Source organism: Lytechinus variegatus, chromosome 4, assembly GCF_018143015.1.
Source record: "Lytechinus variegatus isolate NC3 chromosome 4, Lvar_3.0, whole genome shotgun sequence".
Classification (NCBI taxonomy): domain Eukaryota; kingdom Metazoa; phylum Echinodermata; class Echinoidea; order Temnopleuroida; family Toxopneustidae; genus Lytechinus; species Lytechinus variegatus.
The window spans coordinates 726,587-742,531 of NC_054743.1; the positions used below are offsets into that span (position 1 = coordinate 726,587).

General features: G+C 37.2%; 1 protein-coding gene and 1 long non-coding RNA gene across 2 annotated transcripts; one reads left to right on the plus strand and one right to left on the minus strand.

Annotated features, from left to right (window-relative positions):
- The first annotated feature begins 1,298 nt into the window (after positions 1-1,298).
- On the plus strand, positions 1,299-4,432 carry LOC121412490. Its single transcript, XR_005969611.1, has 3 exons — positions 1,299-1,432; positions 4,006-4,089; positions 4,350-4,432. It is a non-coding gene; the product is annotated as an uncharacterized LOC121412490 (long non-coding RNA).
- A 4,135-nt stretch (positions 4,433-8,567) lies between these two features.
- LOC121412491 (putative nuclease HARBI1) lies at positions 8,568-11,141 on the minus strand. The gene is made up of 3 exons (XM_041605302.1): positions 10,953-11,141; positions 9,568-9,713; positions 8,568-8,942 (listed from the first exon to the last, which is right to left on the minus strand). The coding sequence occupies exons 1-3, from the start codon at positions 11,130-11,132 to the stop codon at positions 8,588-8,590; spliced, it is 681 nt and encodes a 226-aa protein (XP_041461236.1). The 5' UTR covers positions 11,133-11,141; the 3' UTR covers positions 8,568-8,587.
- Positions 11,142-15,945: the final 4,804 nt, after the last annotated feature.

Genomic DNA, 15,945 nt, shown 5'->3' on the forward strand with positions numbered 1-15,945 from the left:
ATTTTTGCCCAAGGTTGAGCTTAGAGTCAAAATAAAATCATGAAGGGGGTGACTAACATTTGTAGTGTGCTGCTCGAACCTCATTTAAATCCTACGGCAACAGGCCTGTATGTATTTAGTTAGTATTAGTATTTTTTAGTATTATAAAATTTGCAATGAGTAGGAGGTCCATTGGTTAATTGCATTCAATGCGATCACGAATATACGCAGAAATTAATTCCGGTGTCAAGACACATTACATACAATTTCTCGTAAAAAACTATTTGAATGCAAGGGAGCTTTTGAATTTTCGAAAGCAATCTTAAAGGATTTGTGCAAGTTTTTATTTAATTTAATTAAAATTTTTAGTAAAACTTAACCAGGTTTTCAAAAGGGAGGGGTGACTGTCCCCGCTGCATATGGCCATGATTGCGATTTAAAGGACAAGTCCACCCCAACAAAAACTTGATTTGAATAAAAAGAGAAAAATTCAACAAGCGTGAGACTGAAAATTTCATCAAAATCACATGTAAAATAAGAAAGTTATGACATTTTAAAGTTTCGCTTCATTTCACAAAAACAGTTATATGAACGAGCCAGCTACACCCAAATGAGAGAGTCGATGATGTCATTCAATCACTATTTCTTTTGTTTTTTATTGTTTGAAATATGAAATATTTTGATTTTCTCGTCATTGTCATGTGAAATGAAGTTTCATTCCTCCCTGAACACGTGGAATTCCATTATTTTAACATTTTGTGCTTCAGGCAAGGAGGTCCTAATCGTCAAGTTCATAAAAATTGAAATATTGTATAATTCAGACAATAAAAAACAAAAGAAATAGTGAGTGAGTGACATCATCAACTCTCTCATTTGGATGTAACTGGCTCGTTCATATAACTATTTTGTTAAAAATAAGCGAAACTTTGAAATGTCATAACTTTCTTATTTTACATCCGATTTTGATGAAATTTTCAGCATTGTGCTTGTCTGATTTTTCTCTATTGATTCAAATCAACATTTTTCTGAGGTGGACTTGACCTTTAAGTGGATTTTTTTTGCAAGAGATAGTCATTTAAAGTGTCATATCCATGTATAAGAAAATTATATACCAATTATCAGTGGTACAATATTTTTATGCTTTATTGACAATCCTTGAAAAAAGGCCAATCCCCCACCCCAAGTTTAAAAAAAATCTATTAATAAAGGTTAATAAAAACATGAATGAAATAAATATCTTTAAATGCAATAACAAGAATAATTTTTAAATGTACAAGTTTTTATCAAGGGCAGCGGATAGGCCTTGTGGCAATATCATGTTTGATGGGAAATATCATCAAAAAATAATAATGCAATGGATGCCAACGTATATCTTTCTTTTTTCCCCCATAAATAGTATCGAGGATCAATTCCAAAGACCTCAGTTGGATTCTGACACTGTGGAGCACACCAGGTAATTTTATCTTTATATTTTTCTATAAAATATTTGAAAGGGCACATGAAAAAAAAAGAAAGCTCACCAAGAAGAGGTGTATTTTTCAATACCATTTTTTTCTTTGTACACCACTCCTAAAAAGAATTGAAAAATTATACAAAACACTCTCACACAACACTGTACACACTTATAAATGATAGATTATTCATATATACTAAACATAAAACAATAAGTACTAATAACAAGTGAACCCAATTTCTTGTTGTATCATTTTTTTAGAATCTCTGAATTTATAATTTTTCCAAATGCATTTCATTTATATTGAAAGATTAATAGCAAAGGTGGGAACTGGGAAATCAAAGAAAAATAAAATACTAGTCCTTACCATAGTCAGTTTCATGTCAGGTATAAATAATGTCAAACTTCATAGTACAATTATAATTATTGTGAACAAAATTTGGCAACCTACAATTTTCATTCAGAATTTTTCTCTCAGCTGATATTTATAATTTTTTCTCTTAATACTCAGTACAACATCAACACGTCAAACAAAACATCTTGAACAAGATTATTCCTTGAACAAAGGTATTGAACCATTCATTTCATGTTTATTCAATGGGAAACTGAAATACATGTGCACATTGATAACATTATATACATGTGAATTCATTTACTTTCTAATTGCAATTGATTATTGGCAATCCTTGCAAGTAAATTCGATTTCTGAGATGAATTATTCCTTTAACAAATTTGAAATAAATACATTCATGTATAAATAAATTTTCATGTGACCATTAAAGAAAACATTATACCCCCATCTCACTAGATGGCGATTCCGCTGCGATCGCCATAAATCGACAAAGCGTGGTATATCGTAGCTTGAACGTGGCTTGATCTTTTCAATCTTCTCCGTCGTACCTTGATCTTTTCTGAAGCGGCAAGGATCGCCACCATCTTCCTGGTCGCCACAAAATTTTGAACATGTTCAAAACTTACGTAGCGAGATCGCGGAGGTGCTAAAGCGCATCATAATCGAGTCAAGAGTGTATTACAAACGACATATTCGTAGCTGTAACGAAGCTCCAACGCACAAAGCGTAGTAGAAGCGCATTAAAAGCGGCACCGATCGCCCGTGTTTTTCAGGCCCGTTCCCAAGACAATTCTGCTACGCTGCTTCCGTTTACGAGGCGACTGCCTTGCGCTCGACACGCTTCACACCGTTTCCACCACGACGCTTTCCCTTTGGGTGACATGTGGCACACGTTCTCAGCCCGCTGCAGGCATTCGCGTTGCACTTTTGCTGCGCCGCTGATGACTGGCCAGCGATTGAGCAGCGACCGTCTGCGCTGCTATGAAACAACGTGCCGATGGTAGCGGATTATCACATTTTCAACAGATTACGAGGCGACACCACGACGTTTTCAAATATACTTCCCAGAAAAAGGACCAAAAAGGGAAGCTGCCCAATCTGTTATGCCGGCGGTCCAAGAGGAAGCGAACAAGAGGTTATGGTGGTGGAAGAGGAGGAGGAAGAGGAGGAGGAGGAGGTATAGTATAGGATGAAAAATCTAACTGCTGAGCCAGCTTGAAAGAGAGAAAAAAAAGACGCTCGCATGTCTTGATGACGAAATGGGTTACCTCCGCAAAAATATATAAATTGAAAATGTTTTAAAAATAGAATGAATTCTAACTACAGGGACAGTAAACAATATTAAAATTTTAATGATTCGATCACTGATGTATTGATTGGGAAAGCACACTTTGTGGGGATTCTGGCATTGTGCCCCCCCCCCCCTTATGAGTGCTCTCACATCAGTAGACTACTTCTTGAAAGCAAATTTGAAAGGAATTTACCTAACAATTTTGAGTGACAAACTTTTGTGGAAAAAAATAAACAAAATATAAAACATTTTTATGCTCTTTTATGAAATTCTGGATGCATCCCTCATATTAACTATTAGGCTCATCGACATCTTTTGAGTGAAATTTTAATATATATTGTATATTATGACTTAAGTGACAGCCAGGATCGGACCCAGTATCTTTTTGGCCTCCTCCTTCTACTGTCCTCGTATCAGGTCCTCGTATTCAACTTCTAATTGAAGTTGTTGTATAATGCTAAAATGTATAAGTCCAACCAAATTCTAGACATCCATCTTGGTCGGAGGTTGGCAATCGACTGAAAAATGTCTCATGTGCCGCGATCAATATGCCGATTGCTTGAAATCGTTTCAAGAGCCCATCATGAACGTAACACAATCGTTCCATTCGTAGCACCACCGTACCGAGGTCCTAATTAGCGTATGGGCCTCGTTGTACGGTCGCTTTGATCGCAGAAGCAGCGCATCACATCTGCCTCAAATCGTGGCAAGAGAGTGGCAGCGTCGTACTACCAGCGTATTACCATCGCCTTCAGCGCAGGTCCGTCGCAGTGAAGTTGTAGTGCAATCGCCTCGCAGGCTAAAAATAGAATTCGAGGACGATTCTGCTACGCTTTGCGGGATTTAGACAGATCGCCATGTTCGCCATGGTCGCCATCCTAGTGAGATGGGGGCCTTACATTTTATTTTATTTACTTTCTCCCCAAATAGAGCGATTTCACCATCAGAAGCTGAATCTCCTGATTCAACCCCAGTCCCAAGTGCATCAACAATCATCAATATTCCCATTTCAAGGTACGCCTATTTATGAATTCTCAATATTTATCTTTATGTATGAAGATTCAAAAGTTTAAGAAAAAATGCAAACTTCTCCAACTGAATAGTTGGATCATCTACATCTATAATTTTATGCACATACATACTTTTTTAAATCATGAAATATTTGCATAAAGGATACTTATATATTATTTTGATAAAATGGTGTGCGAGAGCTTTTTTAGCGTCAAATTACTCTATAATGAAATATTTTCATTTCAAAAACTTGAAATTAATAGGACTTCTTCATCAAGCTCAACTTCACAAGGAAGTCAGATCAGATCTGGTGTGACACAACTCATGCAAGGCCCCCTTTCAAGGTATTTCAAATAACTAACTCTCAGATTTCTCAAACTGTTTCTCTGATTTTTTATAAGAAATGAACAAATACATTACTTACATTGAATTATTTTTTCAGCATGTTCATCACTTTCAATATACCAATTTCATGTACATGTTGCATATAAATTAGTATTTAGATTACAATAGATTTTGTAACAATACTCCTTCAGTGATTATGAAATATAAATTAGTAACACAGACTGTATCTACAGTCACCAATTTACCCATTTCAAAGTATTTATGAATTCTCAATATTTATCCTTATGTACGAGAATTCAAAATTGAAAAAAAAAAAACATGTTCACTGCTCCATCTGAGTAGTTGGATCATCATTTTCAATAATACTTATGCAGGTGCACATACATACTTTTTTTAAATTAGGAAAAATTAGAATAAATAACAGATACTTAAATACAATTTTGATAAAACTATGTGCAAAGCTTTTTTGCTGAGTCAAATTACTCTATAATGAAATATTTTTCATTCCAAAACTTAAAATTAATAGGTCATCTTCATCAAGCTCAACTTCACAAGGAAGTCAGATCAGATCTGGAGTGACGCAACTCACGCAAGGCCCCCTTTCAAGGTATTTTAAATCACTAACTGTTGCTCTGATATAGAATTGAACATACATATCACTGTCGTTGAATTAAATTTTTTCAGCAGGGTTATCACTTTCAATATACCAATTTCATGTACATGTTGCATATGAATTAGTATGTAGAATACAGTAGACTTTAACAATATCCTTTCAGTTCGACATATGATTCTGAAATATTAATTATGTTAAATAAAATTCGTTCAAGTCCATACATTTCATGCATATACATGTATACATAAAAACATACATTTTTATCATTCCTTTTACAGCAAAAGACAACGATGATGACCTTTTCTTTTAATAAACAAGAGGTAAATTTCTAAATATGCATTTTGATGTTCTCTCCTAGTCATGAAGAAAGAACTCCAAAGCCGCAGTCTCGCGGATTAAAGAGGGGATGTACAGGTAATGCCCACCACAACACCGGGCCCAAACAAGCAACCCGCTCAAGTGAAGAAAGACTGGTTGAATTGGCGGAAGAAGAACACCAAATACGCCTCGAATACATGAGAATTGAATATGAATTTAACATGGAAATCCTCAAAGTCAAGAAGAGAACAGAAGAAGCTAAGCTCAAGGCAGCTCTTTCTTCCTGTGAGGATTAAATCCTCCTTAATGCCTTATTTCATCTCTGATTTTGATGAACTTTGCAGTGTTTTAATTTGTTTTGGTTTCTTCATATTTCTTCTGAACATTAACTTTAATAGGTGGACTTGTCCCTTACATTGTCATTAATTATAAATTCCTTATATCCTTCTTGTTTATTTCACTTTGATGTGAAATTACTTTAGATCTCAACCTGTAAGAGGTAGTTCCACCCTTTGACACAAATGACATTAACTGAAACAGTATCTTTTAATGCTCTTTATCTTGTCTTTTAAAAAGTTCAAGTAAGAGGTAGTTCCACCCTTTGACACAAATGGCATTAACTGAAACAGTATCTGTTAATGCTCTTTATCTTGTCTTTTAAAAAGTTCAAGTATTTTACATACAAGTTCTTTCATCAAAATTTTCATTTACGAAAATTAATTATCAGAGAGCATGTTCCAATCACACATGCCATCTCTTGTAAGGAGACTTCTATATATTTTTATGAGTGCATATATATATATATAAATATATTTATTAGACCACCAATGTCAATAAAATTGAAAAAAATATCTATTATGCATAAAACAAACGTCAATAAAGTGGAATTTAGACACTGTTAATGATCTTGTTGCTATTAATTTATTTCTCTGCCATTGTGTCTATGTACCTTATGCACATGAACGTTCAATAATTTCATATTTCCTAATTCCTAAAACTAGACTAAAAGTTGCATATCACGGGAGAAAAATGCAAGAAGTGATGGCTTCCACAATTATTATTTTGAAATGTATGATGAAGAAGTACCAGTACATTACATCATCAACATGCTTGAAGATATTTTTGAAAGGAACACACAAAAAAATATATACTACAGGTAATGACAGCTCTACGATTGACACTATGATGAGGCATCAATATCACAGCTATAAGAGTGATCAAAAATGGTAGAAAACTAATGCAAGGAGGATGAAGCAATCATGATGTTTCAAACATTGAAAGAAGAAATTAATACAGATCAACAGACAATTTTACAAGTACTGCAGCTAACCAGGCATACAAGGTGCATTGATGAGATATGTGTACATACAGAATCATGGTAGGAAGAGTCAAATAACTTCTTGACAAGAAAAACAGGATACCGCTCTTTATGTAGGATGTTTGTTTCTCAGTGTAGCATACAACTGCATTTGCATTCTGAATTACATTCTAAATAGGAAAATTAGAACTTGAATGCCCTCCATGTTAATCAAAATACATATTCATTATTTATTCGGATTATGTATTATATATTCTTTCCAGCTTTCACTTTTTTATTCCTTGTCTTGTGAACTAGCCATTATATAATAAATACAAAAATGACCAATCAGAGGGGGAAAATCAATATTTTTGAAGGACTACTTTGGGGACAAGCCATAATTTTCACTTTTGTATTGTAATACATGTACAGTTAACAATGGACCCTATGAGATTTTTTTGGGGGCTTTTCTTGTAAAGTTTAACAAGGCTTTTTACAGGGGCAAATTCATCCGTAGCCCTTGCGTATTCTTTTCCCTGCTTGCATCCTGATATTCTGTATTCGAAGCAGTTAAATTCCTCGCCCATAAACATAGATTAACCAATATACAAGTCATACAGTAATTAGTTATCAAGATAAAGGGGATGGACATATAACCTTTTAAATAAATTAATGCTTTTGGTAACAACTTTTCATGATGGAGGCACCCTCCCCCCCTGAAACAAAGGCCCAATCTTTCAGAATGTAATTCAGATATAAATGTAGCTGCATGAAAACCTTGCTTGCTGGAAAAATAATAATGAACGGTTGGAGGCAGAGCAGATAGTCCCGAGTGGCTACTTTACTTTAATATATTAAGGCAGGTCTGTGATATTTTCTTAGTGTAAATTCTGATGAAAAAAAATTGCACAAATGTGCGAGTGTTTTAATGTACCAAAGTATTTCATATGTAAAAAGCATGAAATTTGCACTATAGAATTCAGGATAGTTAAGTTTCAGATTTCAAACATTTTCATTCAGATAAAAAAAAGTCACTGCCCTTCCCATGATAAATCGAACGCCTCTAGCAGTTTCGCCTGCATAACACGAATCAATAAAGGAGCAGTGATGACATAGACAAGGCAAAAGCGATTTTGTGTCTCGCCCACGTATGAAAATAACCAGAAATATCGTGATTCGCGAGGGCATGCAACAGAATTGTATTGAAACTTCATTGTAATATGACTGGGATGGAATAACACTTGCCTTAAGAGCCTTGCACGTAAATTTTAATGTTGACCTGAAAATGACCTTTGACCTTATTGTGTGACCTCCGACTGCAGCATAACATGCAGGTCCCCCAAGTCCATCCACCATCCAAGTTTGGTTGAAAAGTGACTTACGGTTGCAAAGTTAGGTGTCATAAGAGAGTCTTGCATGTAAACTTTAACGTTGACCTGAAAATGACCTTTGACCTTACCATGTGACCTCCAACTGCAGCATAACATGCAGGTCCCCCAAGTCCATCTACCATCCAAGTTTGGTTGAAAAGCGACTTACGGTTGTGGAGTTATGTGTCATTAGATTTGTGACGGACGGACGACATTTGGATCCCTAAGTCTCGCCTTCACCTCTGGTGGGCGAGACAAAAAATATTAAAAGAGAACACCCATATGACAATAAAATGCTGTTTGTTGACCCAAAATGACCCTTTTTTACGTTGATCATATGACCTAATACTTGTGCAAAACAGTAAGCGATATTTGATTCCTCTCATGTCTGTTTCATGCACTTTCATAGTTATGACATTACCAAAAATTAACCTTGGTTAAGATTTCAATGTTGACAAAGCCGCCGTTGTCAGATCAGAAAAGCAGCGCTTTTAGATTCGCTCTGCTATGCAGGTGAAACAAAAATTACCAATATGTATATACATACACAGACATGCCTTAACGATTAAAGTGATCCTCAATTATCTGCTCTCTCCTGAGCCTTCCTGCGACAGCGTCGTGGAGGCCAGGAGGAAGGTGGACAAGTGGAGGCATTTCCTCAGGCTCAGGTCCTGGAATATCTGGCTCGTGCCGACCAAGAGAGATATTCCACAAGACCGAGCAGAACACTATGATTGCGAATGTAGTGTCCACCTTCAAGCGGAGATAATTGAGACAAGGGAACCTCCTCTTCAAACGACCAAAGGTCCGCTCAATAATACAACGCCCTCTTTTGTGGGCAGCATTATAAGGTACCTGTGGCCGTCTCTGAGGATTCAGGAGAGGGGTCATGAGATAGGGAAGACATGGGTACCTGAAATGGAAATTCAAGAAAAAAAAATACATGTAAGTCTCTTACTATTAAATTTATGTAGGGAATTGGACACACTAATTATTAAATTCTCTACGCAATTTATTTCAAAGCAATACGGTAGATATTTGAAAAATTATGATCCATTTCTTATTCTGGCCACAGCTGTTTGCACAAATACAAAGTAATAAGAGAACCAAATCTGAAGTTCTAACCTTATAAATTGATTCCAAAATGGTCAAATTAATTCTATTATATTGTAGTAATGAATTAATGATAAAATTATTGTCCTTTCTCAGTAAACCACATTAATATCTCATCCCCCCTTCCGTCAAAGAAAACTATGCTGATGAAGTCAGTTCTTTTTATTTGAGTAGGAATAATGGATCCCTTTTTTTCCATGAAGAAAAAATAAAATATTGTAATTGGATTTGAATTACAAGATTAATAAATTGGGGGGGGGGGGGGGGTGGGTTGCAATAGTTTGCGTGCATGTAGCATCTCAATAAAAAAAGTTTCATTAGTTCAGATTCAGATTCCATAGTCATTGAGATTACGACAATTAAACTAGATATTTTGGTGTAGGTTCCTTTAAGAAAGGGATACACTTAATGACCAATGTACATACCCACTATCTCCAAGAAGCCACTCAGCACCATCTGCCCTTGCCTCCAGCTGTTCCTTCAGTGAGCTCTCATTGAAAATCCGGGAATCATGAGTGCTGCCAGGCCACCTTGCCACAATACTTATTTTCCCAGCAAGATCACAAACTACCTATAAAATTTGAAAAAAAGTATGTGAATCACACATTTACATGTACATTGGACTTGAAGCTTTGCAGGAAATTTAACTGCACTTCCTTTCCTGATTATTGCAACATATGCTTCCGAATGTGTCATTTGACTTAACTGCCTGCAGTTACCTCCCTACATATGAATTTAAATGAGCGTTGGCAAATAATAGTCAGTCTCCTTGCACTTATATTCTTTAACTGATATGTAAAATCTCAACAAAGACCAAACATTTAAAATTTTAAATTACCATTTCATAATCATTGACAATGTAATTTTTGTAATATCCCATTTGCAATATTGAAATGAAAGGTAAGGATAGATGACATCTATAATAATCTATTCAAGAATTGCAATCTAGTGTTGAAACATGTATATGGCCTAAATCAGGGATTCTCAAATGGTAGCATCCACTTGTGGCATCCAGAACCTTGCAGAATGGTGTGTGGGAGTCGGTACAAAAAAAGGGGAAAAATAAATACATAAAATAAAATTTGATCTACTATTAACCTGGAATTACATGTTAGGTTAATAATTTTACAACGAAGGGAATACAAAAACCCGACTGTATTTGAAATTTAAATGATTATTTGATTTCCTTGGATTTTGTGTAATCTAGCATTCGATAACCCTATTATGGAGGATCAAACGGATGGTGTTCTTATTCATTGTATTTTTGATGTATTCATTAATGACTGGCAAAAAGACTATGTACATGTGTGGACATTTTTTTGTGTATGACTCGGTTGAGAATTAAACCCACGATCTCGCATTCATGAGGCCTACGCTCTACCACTGATCACCATGCCCGGTTTACTTTTAAACATTAATCTCAATAACGAATGCAGAAACATATTTAAACAAACATTCATTTGAGGAAGCCATTAATCATTTTTTTTTTATAATACATTGTGTAGCATGTTGGCATTTCTATTTCTTCTGTTAATTTCGAACACCTCTTGGCTATTCAAAGGTTTCATATTTTAAGCATTTCAGGGTGCTCTTCATCCTCGCCCCCACCCCTTTTTCCTCCCACCACAGTATGTAGCTCGTTCACGTGTTGACAGTGGAGCAGTCCAGATTTTTGGAGCTTCAAAAGAAGTAATTGAGCTGGTCTAAATAATATTGCATTATTTACATAATTCTGGAACTATTTGGTTGAAAATTAATTTGATTTTCCCCAAAAGTTTGAATTTCGGATGGGAAATACAAATTTACTTACCTGTACATTGACGGAATATCTTTTCTTCCTGTTCAAAAAGTATAAGGCTTGTTCACCACCAGGAGTCTGGATGTAAACATGGGTCCCATCAATTGCACCAATGACCCCTGGAAATCTGCAGTAGTCGTAAAATTGCTGCTGGGTTGTTTCAACTTCTTCTCTCGTTGCAGGAAACGTCATGAACTGCCTCTTCCTTCGGGTGTCTGGAAAACGAAGACCGAAGACCGGGGACACATATCACACTCGTGTGAAAGCGTTTGTAGTTCACGCACGAAGTGTGTACAAAGCAGTGCAAAGTGTGTACAAAACACGTGCGCGGGTTAGAATGGACTTTGGACCTTGCCCCCTACACATGTTCTCCCATTGACATAACGCATGTCCCCGGTCTTCGATCTTCGTTTTCCAGACCTGTTGTTGGGTGTCTGGAAAACGAAGACAGAAGACCGGGGCCATCGCATCCGTCTAGCTAAAATAAACCATTATTATATTCAGATCAAATTCAGGAATATTCCGATATTGGATATGTAATCAGTTATCATTGGTTGATAAGTTAATGATTAATTGTAAGGATATCGTTATCAACTAGGGCATAATTAATACCTAACAATTATAACGTACATAATTTATTTCACCCACGGAATTCAGCCATTGCAATTCTCAAAACTGTCATAAAAATGAAAACTTGCATACAATACACCTCATACTGCGCAATCACGTACAAGCAGACTCAACTTAAACTGGCGTTTGCAACTATTTTACTACCATTGACATTACGCATGTCCCCGGTCTTCGGTCTTCGGTTTCCAAACCTGTTGTTGGGTGTCTGGAAAACGAAGACAGAAGACCGGGGCCATCGCATCCGTCTAGCTAAAATAAACCATTATTATATTCAGATCGAATTCAGGAATATTCTGATATTGGATATGTGATGAATTATGATTGGTTGATAAGTTAATGATTAATTGTATGGATATCGTAATGTGAATGATAATTGATTGAGCAATATATCGCGCTCAGCTCAGCTGGCATTAAAATTTTATACCATTGACATAACGCATGTCCCCGGTCTTCGATCTTCGTTTTCCAGACCTGTTGTTGGGTGTCTGGAAAACGAAGACAGAAGACCGGGGCATCGCATCCGTCTAGCTAAAATAAACCATTATTATATTCAGATCAAATTCAGGAATATTCTGATATTGGATATGTAATGAATTATGATTGGTTAATGATTAATTGTATGGATATCGTAATGTGAATGATAATTGATTGAGCAATATATCGTGCTCAGCTCAGCTGCATGGCATTAAAATTTTACACCATTGACATAACGCATGTCCCCGGTCTTCGATCTTCGTTTTCCAGACCTGTTGTTGGGTGTCTGGAAAACGAAGACAGAAGACCGGGGCCATCGCATCCGTCTAGCTAAAATAAACCATTATTATATTCATATCAAATTCAGGAATATTCTGATATTGGATATGTAATGAATTATGATTGGTTAATGATTAATTGTATGGATATCGTAATGTGAATGATAATTGATTGAGCAATATATCGCGCTCAGCTCAGCTGCATGGCATTAAAATTTTATACCATTGACATAACGCATGTCCCCGGTCTTCAATCTTCGTTTTCCAGACCTGTTGTTGGGTGTCTGGAAAACGAAGACAGAAGACCGGGGCCATCGCATCCGTCTAGCTAAAATAAACCATTATTATATTCAGATCAAATTCAGGAATATTCTGATATTGGATATGTGATGAATTATGATTGGTTGATAAGTTAATGATTAATTGTATGGATATCGTAATGTGAATGATAATTGATTGAGCAATATATCGCGCTCAGCTCAGCTGGCATTAAAATTTTATACCATTGACATAACGCATGTCCCCGGTCTTCGATCTTCGTTTTCCAGACCTGTTGTTGGGTGTCTGGAAAACGAAGACAGAAGACCGGGGCCATCGCATCCGTCTAGCTAAAATAAACCATTATTATATTCAGATCAAATTCAGGAATATTCTGATATTGGATATGTAATGAATTATGATTGGTTAATGATTAATTGTATGGATATCGTAATGTGAATGATAATTGATTGAGCAATATATCGTGCTCAGCTCAGCTGGCATTAAAATTTTACACCATTGACATAACGCATGTCCCCGGTCTTCGATCTTCGTTTTCCAGACCTGTTGTTGGGTGTCTGGAAAACGAAGACAGAAGACCGGGGCCATCGCATCCGTCTAGCTAAAATAAACCATTATTATATTCAGATCAAATTCAGGAATATTCTGATATTGGATATGTAATCAGTTATGATTGGTTGAAAAGTTAATGATTAATTGTATGGATGTCGTGATGTGAATGATAATTGATCGAACAAAATATTGCTAAATTTTAAAATTCAATAACTTTGTTATCCGATTTTGATGAAATTTTCGGTATTATACTCGTGAATTCTACTCTATTCATTAAGCTATACATACTTTCAGCCCGGACCATCCCATTAAAAACTCCGTATAAAATAAACCTAATTGTAATAGAAAGCAATGTCATCGACCTAAGACAGGTGGCAAGCGCGCCCTTGTGAATGTATTTTCCATACGGTCGGCGAACATGAAACAATAGTGCGTCGCTTGCTTACTACTTTGCGGTTAAAACCGGCCGAGACGTTCCCACGCGTACATTTCGAGACAGCAACATTCAGTACGCGTTTGGAAGCCCTGTTTACACGTGCATCGGCTTTTGGCTCAGAACCATAAGCCGATGCAGAATTGGCTTTTATGGTCTATCTTGCACCGCAGAATCGGCTAACCCTCTCTGGGAATCGACGGGCGGACGACATTTATACCGTTTTCATACTGAAGGCGAAGTTGAGTTACTCCGGAATAACTCCCGATTGAGTTTATACGCTTGTACTGCGGACCGACTTTAAACCCCCTTTCATATTGGCAAACACCGCAGCGGTGTATCCGCAGTTGTTGCCATGGTTTCCAAGCGAGTTCGCGCCATACGTGCTGCGAGATCACAGCGATAAGTGCATACCGCATTTCCGGTGCGGAGTAACTCCGTTTGTAACCCTCTTCTCGAAGTGGGTTGAGTACACCGCTTTCAATCCGGATCAACTAATCTCAGACTTTTCGGTTACAGCCCGATAGACCGCGGGTCCGTTAGACCGCGGGTCCGATAGACCGCGGGCCCGATAGTCCGCGGGTCCGATAGACCGCGGGCCCGATAGACCGCGGGTCCGATAGTCCGCGGTGTGTGTAAAATTATCATCATGACAATATAATGAAATTCATGTTATAAAGAGGTCAATGATACGAGTCCATGGGGTTCTATAACGATGACCCACTGGACAATCGCCCCCTGACATCTACTTCAAGGAAAATATTATCCCCATATTTTTATCGTCGGGGACTGTTACCCCCCCCCCCCCCCCCCGGAAATATACCCTCTAGACGCCATACGGAGCCTCTAAAATGCCATCGACTTGACGACATGGCGAGATACTTTATCTTGCCATATCGACTAAATAAGCTTATTATGTCCGCATGGCGAGATACGTTATCCTGCCAAGTCAGTCCACTTATAAAAAGTTATGTGTCAACAGTCAACATGACGAGAACATGGCGATTCATCGGGATTCTTGCCGGGACTTGTACACTTCATATCTCGCCATGTGGACATATGGACTTGACAAGATAGAATATATCGCTATGTCGAAATAATAAGCTTATTAATTACTTAGGCGGCGGAAGTGGGGGGGGGGGGGCTTTCCCCCTAAATTTTTAGTTGAGAACCTTTTTTTGGTCGTCAATATCTTTTCTACGTCCCCTCTCCCTAAATTGAGGTAGACCACCCTAAAATATTTTTGCCCCCCCCCTAATTTTGGTTGATAACCTTCCTTTTTTTTTCCTTGTCAAAATATTTTGGTGGTCCCTCCTAAAATTTTGGTTGATTTGCTTGTCAATTTTTTACCTGTGTCCATCCCAAAGTTTCAGGTGGATCCCCCTAAATGTTTTGCCTTCGGCCGCCAATGATTAATTAAGACATGGTAAGATAAAGTACCACGCCATGTCGTCACGTTAAGGCATTTTCACAATTATTATTTTCATAATTATCTGGGACAATTGTCTGGAGAGTAAATTTCTGGGGGGGGGGGGGGGTAACAGTCCCCGGCGGTAAAAAAATATGGGGATAATATTTTCCTTGAAGTAGTTGTCAGGGGGTGATTGCCCTAATGGGTTATTGTTATAGAACCCATGCAGGCGCGGATCCAGGATTTCAAGGGGAGGGAGGGGGAGCAAATTTGATCTGATGTTTGGCGCCCATGTGTACTTTTCGAAAAATGGCGCCTACTCCCTACCGGTCAGACTAACTTAAATTATCTTATAATCACATTAAAAAAGAAATAAAGACCACTTTTTAATGTGTTCTTGAAAAAAAATCCATGAATACATAAATACCAAAAGGTAAGGGGACACAGGGGCGGTTCCAGCCTTCGCCAATAGGGGGGGGGGGGTGGGGCGGAAATTTGTTTTCAGCCATATTTTCCCCGATCGGCAGCTCGAAGATAATTTTTGTTTGTTTCTTTGAAGGGATAGTCTTTATTAGTCACTTCTTGGCTTTATTCTCATAAATTAATACATAATATCATAATCCTCATTTATATGATTCGAGCGCGAAGCGCGAGCTAATTTTTTGGGAAATTTTAAAGTTGAACTGATTCTGGGCAATGTTTGTTATCCTGAAAAGACATGTATGCAACTTAATAATTACTACGAACGCAAAGCGCGAGGGGAAATGAACTGATGAAAAAAATACCTGTTACATTTGATTTGACAATCAAATAATGCGAGCGCGAAGCGCGAGCTGAATCTCTTCGAAATTTTCACCCAAAGAAAGGAAATTCTAAGCACTTTTTTATTAACTCAAGCAGAATAGGTATATGAGAAAACAAATAAATCAAGCGCGAAGCGCGAGCGGA

Excerpts from the sequence above, each read along its gene's own strand:
- LOC121412491 (XM_041605302.1), bottom strand. The coding sequence starts at position 11,132 with ATGACGTTTCCTGCAACGAGAGAAGAAGTTGAAACAACCCAGCAGCAA. Across the intron at positions 9,714-10,952 it reads GATATTCCGTCAATGTACAG|GTAGTTTGTGATCTTGCTGG; the intron begins GTAAGTAAATTT and ends CAAATTTTATAG. Across the intron at positions 8,943-9,567 it reads TGGCTTCTTGGAGATAGTGG|GTACCCATGTCTTCCCTATC; the intron begins GTATGTACATTG and ends TTTCCATTTCAG.